General features: G+C 37.0%; 1 protein-coding gene and 1 long non-coding RNA gene across 2 annotated transcripts; both read right to left on the reverse strand.

Annotated features, from left to right (window-relative positions):
- Window positions 1–313: 313 nt before the first annotated feature.
- On the reverse strand, window positions 314–4880 carry LOC111776412 (uncharacterized). The gene is made up of 3 exons (XR_002812248.2): window positions 3669–4880; window positions 3492–3557; window positions 314–648 (listed from the first exon to the last, which is right to left on the reverse strand). It is a non-coding gene; the product is annotated as an uncharacterized LOC111776412 (long non-coding RNA).
- Window positions 4881–5651: 771 nt separating this feature from the next.
- On the reverse strand, window positions 5652–7245 carry LOC111811338 (inositol-tetrakisphosphate 1-kinase 1). The gene has a single exon (XM_023698128.2). It carries the CDS (start codon window positions 7045–7047, stop codon window positions 5962–5964), a length of 1086 nt encoding a protein of 361 aa, XP_023553896.1. The 5' UTR covers window positions 7048–7245; the 3' UTR covers window positions 5652–5961.
- Window positions 7246–14130: the final 6885 nt, after the last annotated feature.

Consider the following 14130-nt stretch of genomic DNA (forward strand, 5'->3'; position numbering starts at 1 on the left):
TGAAGTATAACATTATTGATGTTTCATTGATGTATTTATAATAAGTGTTGATGTATTATTGGTATATCTATTTCAATATTTATTGAAAAAGAACATTATTGTAAGTATATTAGTACGCCAATAATACATCAATGGTCATTTATAAAATTAATATGGATTCAAAATTTAATTCAAGTATATCATTAGTGCCTAAGTAGTATATCAACATTTATTCAAGCATACAATTTCAAGAATAACATTCACTCCGGATTCATATAAACATAACAATGATATTAGTACTCGTTCAAAATGCATTTGAAGTGTGACAGCTGAATAAAGGAAGGGTATATGAATGAATTGAGACCACATCCGAACGAGAGTAATCCTGAAGATATAATGACTAAGAAATGCTTAAAAGAATTGAAAGTCGTGCATCTTCCTTTTTGGTGGTTTAATCATAGGAATTCCATGATTAAGCGTGCTTCGTTTAGAGCAATTTTATGTTTGGTGACCTCTTAGGAATTTTCCTAAAATGCATGTAAGTAAAGACTAACCATGCTGAAAGAACTCGAGTTGATTTGTAGGGATAGTCTTCACTTTTGGAAATGAGGAATGACCATATCGCAACAGATGCAGACCATCAACGCCATTGATACATCAATATTATACCTGGAAATGAGTTTTAAATGAGTATTGTTACACTAATGAAAATATCAATTAACTTATCGTGAATCAGATATACAAAATATAAAGTATACGTAATATGCTGCTACACGCACATGAGGGTAAAATTGGTATAATAAAAAAAAACGAGAATCAAATTTTAAAAATTTTGCTACATTTGGAAATCTATTCTTTATTAGTAGAGAGAAAGGAATAAGTATGGCTGGATGAGCATCCTTAGCATGTGGGAACTATTGTCCTAAAAGGTTAGACTATGCCATTCCTTGGCATAAAAAATTGTGATGGAGGATTCAAATCTTCATACCATTATTCTTTTATTCTTTTAGACAATGCAATTCTTTTAAGTTTTGTGTAGTATTAATTAAGAAAGTTAGAAAAGGTTCAAACTTATGATATCATCTTCATGTTACTTTTTTTTCTCCCAAATATTCTAGGCCAACTCCGACATCACTTTTTTGGTCGTTCACCATGGTGATTAACGGAAAATTAGAATGTAATAGACTAAGCCCACCGCTAACAAATATTGTCTGCTTTGGTCCGTTACGCATTGCCAACAGTCTCACGGTTTCTAAAACACGTCTACTAGGGAGAGATTTCCACACCCTTATAAGGAATGTTTCATTCTCCTCTTCCAACCGATGTGGGATCTCACAATCCACCTCCTTTGAGGGCTCAATGTCCTAGCTGACACATTATTCGATGCCTAGCTTTGATACCATTTGTAAGAGCCTAAGCCCACTGCTAGCAGATATTGTCTGTTTTGACACGTTACGTATTCCTGTCAGTTTTACGATTTTTAAAATGCATCGATCAAGGAGAGATTTCCACACCTTTCTAAGCAATGCTTTGTTCCCCTCTCCAACGGATGTGAATGAGAGATTTCCACACCCATCTAAGCAATGTTGTGTTCCTCTCTCCAACTGATGTGAAATCTAACAATTCATCCTCCTTGGGAGCTCAGTGTCGTCGCTGGCACCAAGCCGATGCCTGGATCTGATACCATTTGTAACAGTTGAAGCCCACTATTAGTAGATATTGTCCGATTTGGCCCATTACGGATGACCGTCAGTCTCACGGTGTGATGTCCCACATTGGTTGGGGAGGAGAACAAATCACCATTTATAAGGGTGTGGAAACCTTCCCCTAGCAGACGCGTTTTAAAGCCTTGAGGGGAAGCCTGAAAGGGAAAGCCCAAAGAGGACAATATCTGCTAGCGGTGAATCTGGGTCGTTACAAATGGTATCAGAGCTAGTCACCGGACAATGTGCCAGCCTTCTCGCTGTTCCCCGAAGGGGGGTAGACACGAGGCGGTGTGCCAGTAAGGACGCTGGCCCCAAAGGGGGGTGGATTTGGGGGCGGTCCCACATCGATTGGAGTAAGGAAAGAGTGCCAGCGAGGACGCTGGGCCCCGAAGGGGGGTGGATTGTGATGTCCCACGTTGGTTGGGGAGGAGAACAAATCACCATTTATAAGGGTGTGGAAACCTTCCCCTAGCAGACGCGTTTTAAAGTCTTGAGGGGAAGCCCGAAAGGGAAAGCCCAAAGAGGACAAATCACCATTTATAAGGGTGTGGAAACCTTCCCCTAGCAGACGCGTTTTAAAGTCTTGAGGGGAAGCCCGGAAGGGAAAGCCCAAAGAGGACAATATCTGCTAGCGGTGGATTGTATCAGAGCCAGTCACCGGACAATGTGCCAGCCTTCTCGCTGTTCCCCGAAAGGGGGGTAGACACGAGGCGGTGTGCCAGTAAGGACACTGGCCCCAAAGGGGGGTGGATTTGGGGGTGGTCCCACATCGATTGGAGTAAGGAAAGAGTGCCAGCGAGGACGCTGGGCCCCGAAGGGGGTGGATTTGGGGGTGGTCCCACATCGATTGGAGTAAGGAAAGAGTGCCAGCGAGGACGCTGGGCCCCGAAGGGGGTGGATTGTGATGTCCCACATTGGTTGGGGAGGAGAACAAATCACCATTTATAAGGGTGTGGAAACCTTCCCCTAGCAGACGCGTTTTAAAGCCTTGAGGGGAAGCCCAAAGAGGACAATATCTGCTAGCGGTGGATCTGGGTCGTTACACACGGTTTTTAAAATACATCTACTAGGGAGAGATTTCCACACTCTTATAATGAATGCTTCATTCCCCTTTTCAACCGATGTGAGATCTCACAGTCCACCCTCCTTGAGGCCTCAACATCTTCACTAGTACGCAGTCCGATGCCTGGCACTGATACCATTTGTAATAGCCCAAGCCCGCCGCTAGCAGATATTATCCACTTACGTATCGTCATCAACCTCACGGTTTTTAAAATACGTGTACTAGAAAGAGGTTTCCACATCCTTATAAGGAATACTTCGTTCTCCCCCTCCAACCAACGTGGAATCTCGCAATAGAATATTGACTTTTTCTTGACAGTTCCAAATAACATTTCTTCTCCTTCAACAGAGAATCAATTCTGCTTCTTTGCAGAAGTGATTCTCCCCTTCCTCCATTCTGGTTTTGTTCAATCGGTTTGTTCTTGTTAAATATGACAAGTAAAGGAATCCCACTAGTTTGTTTGTTTTCTTTTTACAGTAATCAAAGAGTTTTCAATTCAAGTAGCTAAAGGTCGTTTTGTATTCATCAACTAAACAGATAAATCTTGACTTTCCAGAGAATAGCATAACTTAGATATGAAAACCAAAATTCTCCACTACTATTCTATATTCTTTTTGGCAAGTTGTATCAGAATATGGCTACCTTTTATGAACACCAACTATTGCTATCTCCAAAGCTATAACATTCTAAAACAGGAACTATTGTTCCTAAATTGATGGAAGGAAATTGCTAGAGAAACTTACAGAATTTCTCGATATGGGACCGGATATTTCTCGTGTCCACGGTCAAGTAGGTTCCTCGACGTTTCTCTGCTTCAGCATTGGATAAAAGCAAAATGATACAGACATAAAGCTTAGATTTAACATATTTACAGCAAATTAATCAAAATCAGAAGTAAGAACAGAATCAGATCAATTCACCTGTCACAAGGGGAAAATATATAATGTTCCTCAAAGATGGCAGTATCAGTGATTGATGGAAGTTACCATTTGAATTAACAGAATTTGCATCCATAGAATGACTATCTTCTTAGGAATCACGGACCCTCCATAATGGTATGATATTGTCCACTTTGAACAAACTCTCGTGGATTTACTTTTGGTTTCCCCAAAAGGCCTCATACCAATGAAGATGTATTCCTTACTTATAATCAACCCCTTAATTAGCCGATGTGAAACTCCTCTCCCAACAATCCTCCCTTCGAACAAAGTACACCATAGAGCCTCCCTCCCTTCGAACAAAGTACACCATAGAGTCTCCCTCCCTTCGAACAAAGTACACCATAGAGCCTCCCTTGAGGTGTACAGAGCCCTCGAACAGTCTCCCCCTAATCGAGGATCGACTCCTTTTCTGGAGTCCTCGAACAAAGTACACCCTTTGTTCGACACTTGAGTCACTATTGACTACACCTTCGAGGCTCACAACTTCTTAGTTCGATACTTGAGAATTTTACTGACCGAGCTAAGTTAAGGGTATGGCTCTGATACCATGTTAGGAATCACGAACTCTCCATAATGGTATGATATTGTCCACTTTGAGCGTAAGCTCTCATGGCTTTGCTTTTGGTTTCCTCAAAACGCCTCATACCAATGAAGATGTATTCCTTATAAATCCATTATGAACTTCTTAATTAGCCGATGTGGGACTCCTCTCCCTACGATCCTCAACACATATAAGGGGTAAAAAGACTACCATCAATCGTGCAAATGTCGTTGAATCTGTAGTCTGCCGTGCGCCATCCGTTCTATTCTGTGAATGTCAACAAACTCATCCAGCCACTTGTGCTTGCCGTCTCTGCCATTCATTCTATTCTACAAAGATGGAATCAACAAGCTTATCCACCCACTTCCTTGCATAGATTCATACAGGGTCCTTGAAGGAATATGGTTACAATATTAATATCAGACTTCAATGAACCACAAAGGGAATACATACAAACTGGATTCTCCAAAATAGTCGGTTCAGAACCTTCATTGTTGGAAATGCATGCTTACCATGTCATCTACATAGAGAAAAATGCAGAGAACAGGAAGATTTAAGTATCACAAATTGCACAACGCAAAGAAACTTCAAGGGTGAGATATGGTATAAATATCAACAGTGGAATTGAAGAAAAAGAAGATTAAACTTCATATGCTTACCTCCTTTGATGCTGCAAAGCCCAATATTGTGTCTCCTCTGCCAGGCCAATACTCATAATATCTAGAGTTCATAGTTCAGATTGACAGCAAAATCATCTCATATAGATATCTCCTAGAACTTTGATATCACATATAGTAATCAAATGATTTCCCAGTTACAGAACAAACAGAATCGCCCATTAACAGCCACCTGAAGGCAAGAAAACTATCTGCAATCTACATGCCATTTACAGTGCAGATCTTATCTCTAAAGATAGCTGTTAGAAGAAGCTAACAAATAGTACTAACACAGCATCATCAATTGAAAAGTAATATCATCCTAGCGTTTGTCGAGTTTGTTTGTACAGCCTAACATCACACAAGTTGTATCAAGACACCATAGAACATCATTCAAGAATTAAACTAGATCTTTTGTACTGACAGTAGTGATCAAAGAAATTCGAATTTAACTCGCTTGATGCGAGGTAGATAAGGACACTCCATAACATAATAATCACCCCCACCAGCTACTGGGGCATAGAGATTCCTATTTCATCATATCTTTCTGTCCTATCTTCGTTCATCTTCTTAAAGGGTCTTACCGTATTCATGGGCCCAGGACCATGAACAGCTCTTGCATTTGATGATATGCCAAATGAACTCGAAAAAAGTTCGAGAAAATTACATACATACATACATATAATCCAAAAATAGCACATGTCATGCAATAAAAATCTGACGGTCAACTCACTAGAAGTCTAGAACTTAAATTATTCAAGGAAGGAAAGAACTTCAAATCTAACTTTATTGAGCTTTAATAGAGTAATTCAGAAATATCTATCTCAGAGAAGCGACTGATCGAATGTAGATAGCATCAACAATCATGACATGCTATTTTTTTTTGTTGGGGGAGGGCAAATTTGAGGTAAAGCGAACAGGGGGATCTTCCTGTTCTTCACCATATTATGAACTAGAAACTATAACTCATTTCAGATGTTGAATAGAAGCAGAACATCCTGCTTTTAGCAAATTCAATTTGGATTAGAATCTAAGTCAATGAAAAAGAAACAGAAATGATGGTTGCAAGTATTGTTTAACCTCCTCCATCCCCATTACTGATGCAAGTAAGCATCACAACATTTCTAGAATCATTTTCACAATTGTTCACTTGCCTTTTATCGAAGGCAGGCGGCTCCGAGGCATCATTCTCGAACCAAGCTTTTACGAGCTCTCTGTCTTTCATTCGCATAATGTCAGAGAAGAAATCTGTTAAAATCTTCTCATAACCTGGCATTTTCGCAAAACCAGGAAAGTAATTGATATCAACTATGAGATAACGGTTCCGGTTATTCGAATCCCGCATCACATCGAAGTTGAAGAGGTTGAGCTTCATCGCATGCCTCAATCCTTTGGCGATATCGGTGACGAAACTCAACGGCGGCATCTCGGTGTCGTCCAACTGCATCATCTGATAGTACTTTTCATCAACCCTCTCATGGTTCGTCAAGTTCGATACCTGAGAGAACGATAGCAAACCCTCGACGCTATCCGATTTCTCCTCAGAAACGTCAGGAAGCGACTTTCTCTTGACGCATTTCACGTGCTGTCCAGCCACATAAACCTTGAATATAACGCCGCCGTGGTTAACAAACTCCTGCAAGACAATGGGAGGTTTAACCTTGTTCAAGGCATCATGATTAAACACGAGCGCCATTTTATGCGATTTGGCACTGCCATCGGCCACCAATGGCTTCGCAATGACTGGAAACTTCAAGGCCTCCCAAGCTCGCCGATCAGATAGTTTCTCCTTATCGTAAATCGCGATCTGCTCCGGAATCCCGAACGACTCATCGTGATTTTCAATCTTCAGCTCCGATACCACCTGAAGCATGGAAATCCTGTTGTGAAGCCTCTCAATCGCATCCAGGGAATCCAAAATCACCGCATTAGGATTCACAACCTTGAAATTCTCCAGTTGCCTCCTCCAATCCGCACCATACAGCTTGTGGAGAACGCAATCAAAGGCTCCTTGATCAACAAGCGGCCGGTCCGTATCGATCCGAACAAGATCGATACCTCGCGACTCTGCAAGCCTCACCAACGAATCTCGTATGAAACTCCTCCGCTTCTTCGGCATAAGCGCATACCCGACACAGAATCTCCGTCCGACTTCCGCCATTGACACCAATAACAAGAAATACAAATGGGAAAACACTCATAAGAACAGTTACAGAAAGGTAAAATCAATAGAGAACTTCATCAATATTCCATCCAGAATTATAATCACATCTTTCGTTTCATTTCGATTTGAAAGAACAATGAACAAAAAAAAAAAAAAAAAAAAAAAAAAAAAAACGCTTCTGATTCGAAACAGAGAGAAGAAACAGACAGGAATTCGGGAATGAAGAGGAGAAGCGGAGGGGTATATATATATAGCGTGGATAAAAAGGGAGGGCAGGGGCTTTGATAAAATAACCCGCCATAATTGGTAGGGTGAAAAGACACAGTGTACACGTGGCATATTCTGTTGCAATATGCGGATTCCCGTCACGGGATCACACCACGGCGATCACCAAGGTCAACCAGTGTTCAAACGAGGAAACGGATTTGGATTTTATTACTATTTGAATTTCAATTCAACAAAATATTATAATATACATTTTTATTTAATTTAATTGCACAAACCACCCGACATTATTTTAGATCATATGACTCGAGAACCTAATCAATTTGAACTATCTAACGATCGTGTTAATTTCTTCTTCTTTCGGTGTCTTCGTGAGGATTTTCTTAGAAAGCAGGTTAGTGGGGACAAAACATACTGAAAGAACTCCCGAGAATTTTCAATCTTATAACTATCGTGACCATGTTGTAAGGGATACAGGAAAAGGTCAGTCATTAGGCGAACCGAGACCACCTCTAACTGAGAACAATCCTAAAGTTAAACGTGTTTTGCTGGGTGAACTCCTAAGAATTTTCATAAAAAATATAATGAAAAGACTCGGGTTGGTTTGGTCTATAGGGATAATTTTTCAGTCTAACGTGACCTAGCAAGGTGGTAAAGCCAGTGTCATAACGTGTCGACCAGGTGCTGAATTTAGATTTCTAGTACATGTGACACCGGCTAAAAAACGCTTATAAAAAATAAAAAATGACAAAACATGCTAAAATGAGTCGGGTTTATATGTTTTGAAAATATATAAAATTTAGAGTTTTATAATTTATGTAATAAATAAAATGTCATTTTAACCCACTTTTGTTGGTAAAGAAATAAAAAAAAAAGGAAGAATATTGGACTTTTAACATTCTTTATATCTAGATGAAATGTTCTCCTTTCTATATCTACTTTATCCGAATATTGTCACAAAGTAATTTAAAATAAAAACATTTGCGTAACTTTTGAATACAATATCAATATGATCTTATCTAGAATATTCAATTTGTAAATACATAATAAATTATAAGTTTAAAAAAAAAAACTTAGAAATAATATCCGAATAATCTTAGGAATATAAATATGATTAAAGTCGGTGGGTTTCAAAAATACCCTTACAGCTTCAAAAATTTCATTAACAATAGTATATGGGAGGGGAAGTCCGAAAGGGAAAGCCCAAAGAGGACAATATCTGCTAGCGGTGGATCTGGGTTGTTACAAATGGTATCAGAGCCAGACACCGGACGATGTGTCAGCCTTCTCGCTGTTCCCCGAAGGGGCTAGACACGAGGCGGTGTGCCAGTAAGGACGCTTGCCCCAAAGGGGGGTGGATTTGTGGGCGCTCCCATATCAATTGGAGGAAGGAAAAAGTGTCATCGAGGATGTTAGGCCCCGAAGGAGGGTGGATTGTGATGTCCCACATTGGTTGGGAAGGAGAACAAACCACCATTTATAACGGTGTGGAAACCTTCCCCTAGCGGCTTTTAAAGCCTTGAGGGGAAGCCCGAAAGGGAAAGCCCAAATAGGATAATATCCCGTGGATCCGCGCTGTTAATTTTTAATAATATATATGGTTTCAATTTATCTTCATCAAATCTTTATGAAATATTTTCCAAATATATCTTTACCAGATCTACGGGGTTTTTTTTAACAGTATGTAGAGTGTAAAAGTCAAAGGTTTGACCTTTTAATTTAGTAAATATGTGTTTGTTAATGTCGGTTGAATATACTCATAGTAAAAACATAGTACCAATGTTTTTATGTTTTCAACGTAGTGTTGCACGTGGACATCTATATTTAGATTTTTGTGGTTGACTTTTGTGTCTTTTCATTATTTAATAAATTAATTAATTGAAAAGGAATTAGAAAGAGAATGAAATTTGGATTGTGTTGGCTTTTGGATAGAACTTATCCTTTTATAGAGCTCATCGGAATATCCAATACAATAATTCGATTACGTGTAGCCTTAGAAGCAACTTCTTTCTAGAAATCTTTTTCGGGTTTTAATATTGACGTATCCACAGTCTAATAATTCAAGCTCACTACTAGTAGATATTGTCTGTTTTTGTTCGTTACGTATCGTCGTCAGCCTGGAGAGGTTTCTGCACGTTTATAAGAAATGTTTTGTTCCCATTTCCTATCTATGTGAGGTCTTACAATCCACCCCTGTTGGGAGCCAACGTCTTTGTTGATACACCGCTCAGTGTCAACACAAGCCCACACTTGCAGATATTGTCCGCTTTGGCTCGTTACGTATCGCTGTCAACCTCACGGTTTTATTCTCAAGAAATTACTGAAGAGGTTACTCTAATGTGGCTAACAAAGCTTGACCTCGACATTTCCCTTCATCTCATGTGACATGATCACATTACCTATCTCTCACTTTTAAGAGTGAAGATTATCCTCACAAACCAACACGGATGAGGTCTTATAATCCACCCCTGTTGGGAGCCAACGTCTTCGTTGGTACACCGCTCAGTGTCAACCCAAGCCCACACTTGCAGATATTGTCTGTTTTGGCCTATTACGTATCGCTGTCAACCTCACAGTTTTATTCTCAAGAAATTACTAAAGAGGTTACTATAATGTGGTTGACATAGCTTGGCCTCGACATTTCCCTTCATCTCATGTGACATGGTCACGTTACTTATTTCTTGCTTCTAAGAGTAAAGATTATCCCCACAAACCAACACAGATCCTTTCACCTTCTTTTTCAGTAGCTCAATCATAGGAACTCCAAAGTTAGGTGTATTTTGCTTGGAGCAATCCTATGTCGAGTGACTTCTTGAAAATTTTCTTAAGAAGCATATGAGTGCGAACAAATCATGTTGAAAGGAATCGTGTTAGCCTGTGGGGATAGTTTACACTCTTAGAAACGAGAAGTAAGTAACGTGACCATGTCGCAAAAGGATGTAGGAGGATGTCGAGACCATCAATAGTTTACACTCTTAGAAGTGAGAAGTAAGTAATGTGACCATGTCGCAGGAGAATGTAGAAGGATGTCGAGACCATCAAGTATCGAATTCTTAGAAGTGAGAAGTAAGTAACGTGACCATGTCGCAGGAGGATGTAGGAGGATGCCGAGACCATCAAGTATCGAATTCAAATTCTGAATCCTAAACACGAGACGTTCCAATAACCCTACTCAACACGAGGATGCATACTTAACTACTAAGATAACTATTTACTTTCCATTTTAGAAAGATTGACTAAATCAAGATTTCTTATCCATTGGTCAAACATTTATGATGAGAGAGAGAAGAGAGAGAGAGAGAGAAAATTAAGATGGGTTGACCTAATTTGTGATATGAACTTACGTGGGCCATTCATAGCCACAAGTTGGGAGGATAATCATTCATCAAAAGTGGCATATATTATAATATATGATAGCTCCTTTTTTATATATATATATATATATATATATATATATAATCATTGGAGTTTATATATAAAAAATATAGTTAGTGGAAATTTTTAATAATCTAATGGATAAAGATTGTTGTTCTTAATTAATTAATGTATTAAAATGTGAATATGTCGGGACGGCGAACAATAGATTAGAAGTTTGAACATGTAACGTATACTTGTTAAAAGCTAAAAAAAACGTTATTTTATGTTTAAATTTGAGATAGGGATGTACACTGGTTGGGAATATCTCTTGGACAAACTTGAAATGGGTCAGTAACTCGAGCAACCTGAATAGAATTCACACTCTAACCAAATCCAACTTTTCACTTTCGGGTTGGGTTGGGTCGCCCGTTTATTTTTTTTTTATTATTTAAAAATAATAATTATCCACAATACATGTTACATAACATCGGTTACAAGATATTTTTAATCTTCATAATAATCTTAAAAGTCTGGTAGGGTTTGATTGTAACCCTATTTTCAGGTTGGTCGGGTTGACCTAACTAAAAGAAGTCAACCCACGAATCCACCTGAATTTTCGATTTTTAAAAAATTCAATCCAACCCAACCCGACCCATCTAACTCAATCCAAATTCTATGATTTGGGTTGAATAATCCGAGTTGGTTGAACTCTCGAGTCATTTAAACATCAATATTAATTATTTTATTCATATAAAATCAAGTTAAAACAAGCTATTGACGAATATTTAAATTGAAAGAGACTTTAGCTAAGAGGTTGTCTCTTTTCATGATAGACAATTATTTCAAAGCAAACAATGAGATAATGGTAGTCAATTTTAAATCAAAGTAAATCACCAAATAAAAGTAAATGGTGTTAAAAAAAAGTAATTTCTTTTATTAGAATCTTTTGGTAAGCAACGTTTTAAATGTCGAATCTTGACGTTAATGGAAATGTCATTGTCTTAATATAATAAAAATGTTGTCGAAAAATATTGTGATAATTAGGAGTATACATTGAACCAGACAACCCGAGAATAACAGAGAGTTGGAATGGGTTACAAATCTAACCAACTCGAACTTTTAGATTAGGTTGGTCCAAAAAATTCTCTTAACTCAACCCACGATTTGGGATAATTAAGGGTATACATTGAACCAGACAACCCGACAACCTGAATAACAGGGGGTTGAAATGAGTTACCAATCTAACCAACTCGAACTTTTAGGTTAGGTTGGTCCAAAAAATTCTCTCAACTCAACCCACGATTAAATATTTACTCTATATGATGGTATGATATTGTCCACTTTGAGCATAAACTCTCGTGGCTCTGCTTTGGGCTTCCCCAAAAAGTCTCAATACCAATGGAGATAGTATTCTTTATAAACCCATGATCATTCCCTATATTAGCCGATGTGGGACTTTCATCCAACAGGTCGAGCTGACCCAACAAAACAAACATGTCAACCCGCGAACCGATCTAAATTTTCAGCTTTCTAAACATTCATCCTAGTCTGAACCGAGAAAAATCTAACTCAACCCTCAAATCAACATTTATGGATTGAGCTGTCTAGTTTAGATCGTCGGATTATCAGAACATATAAACACCTCTTGCGTTTGGGCTGGGCTTAAAACGAGCAGACTGTAAAATACTCACTTAAACAGGCCCAATGGGCCATTTGAGTTACGGACCGTGAACGGCCCAAGCCCAAATCATTAGTTCTCAGGATTTACGCTTCGTTTTATTTTAAGATTTTTTTTTTTATTTCTTTTTCGTTCCTTGAATTTATGAAAATCTCGATTATTAAATTATTATTATTGCTATTTTTGTTATTATAATTTGATAATATTAAATACATTAAATGCCCAATCTTTAATGGTGGCTGAATTGGAATAATTTATTTTTTTGGGGAGAAAAATTGGAATAAAAATCAAATTTATTAGTAGTCCATAGTTCCAAAATAATTGGAAAAGGTGACCAAATCTCATAGAATTTTCAATGCATGCCCACATTAAAAATGCCTACTAACTAATAATATTAATGAATTTTTTTTAATTGCATGTCCATTATTATTACTATTATTTTTTAAGTAATTAATTGGAGCAAAAATATATATTTCAAAAGAAAAATAAATAAATAAATTTATTTATTTATTTATTATTATTATTATCATTTTTTATTTATGGAAGTTAATATATATCTATTATAATCTTAAAAGAAGGGTATGATTAGGTTAGGTTGTAACATATTTTCAGGTTAGTGTGTTGACCTAACCAAAAATTCAACCCGACCCAACCGGAAAAAAATTAACCCAACCCAATCTTCATGGTTTGTGTTGGGTAATTAGGTTGGTCGAGTTAACGGGTCATGTGAATATCTCTAATAAATGCATTGTTTTCATTTTTAAAAAATTTCGATTTTTAAACTTTTTCAGGTCTATTGCCGATACTAAGTATAAGTAGTAGCAAAAAAAAAATTGTATTAATTTTTCGTGATGTTATGTCTGGATCAACTATATCACGACGAATTCTTACGAAAAAATTGTGTCTTCCAAATAGAATCTTAATAAGTGAGATGAAGTATTTACTTAATCTGAAGAACGATTTATCGAAATAACGAGTCACTACTGATATCGACACGTTTGAGATTGTCAAATGTTCGGGAGTTCCTCTATTCAGTTAACGATTTGAATTATTATTTTTAACATTATAGAACAAAAAAAATAGGATGAGATTTTTTCGTTATTTTTAAAAAATTAAATATCCGACCTCGACATATATAGTTTAAAAATAAATTAGAAAATAAAATATTTTAAAAATAATGTTATCCAATTTCATTTAGTTGTCCATTGTGGTTTTTATATTAATTAAAGCTCAATCAATTTAATTATTCAATTAATATATTACATCATCAATTAAAATAATAAAAAATCAAAAACGAAACGTATTTAAAATTTATTTAAGGATAGAAATAAACTAAAATTTTAATTTAATAAAAAAAAATATTAAACAAAAAAAGAGAAGCATGAAAAGACAGTTTTAGCCCATCATATTGGCGGAGGAAAACAACGAAGAGGAGAAAGAGACAAAGGGCAAAAAAGTCATTTCAATTTTTTGTAATATTAAAAAAATCCACGAGAATAATTGGCACATGGGATCGACCGACATTGGAGGAAAGGGAATGATATGAGGAAGGGTAATTTAGGTATTTCACAAGGTGCGCGCCGTAACCCACCAGATCACGTGCTTATCGTGGCTTACGTGGCTCTGTCGTTTTTTTTGTTTTTGTTTATATATATATATATATATATATATATATATATATATATATATATGTTTATTAATAATTTATTTAAAAATAATAACATTTATTCCGGATATTTAGAAATAATATATAAAAATGACCAAGATTTATTGATACAAAAAGATTGTATTATTGAAGTTAATAAATAAATAGAATTATT

Source organism: Cucurbita pepo, chromosome 15, assembly GCF_057944985.1.
Source record: "Cucurbita pepo subsp. pepo isolate OVF chromosome 15, ASM5794498v1, whole genome shotgun sequence".
In the NCBI taxonomy this organism is placed as follows: Eukaryota; Viridiplantae; Streptophyta; class Magnoliopsida; order Cucurbitales; family Cucurbitaceae; genus Cucurbita; species Cucurbita pepo.

Excerpts from the sequence above, each read along its gene's own strand:
- LOC111811338 (XM_023698128.2), bottom strand. The coding sequence starts at position 7,047 with ATGGCGGAAGTCGGACGGAGATTCTGTGTCGGGTATGCGCTTATGCCG.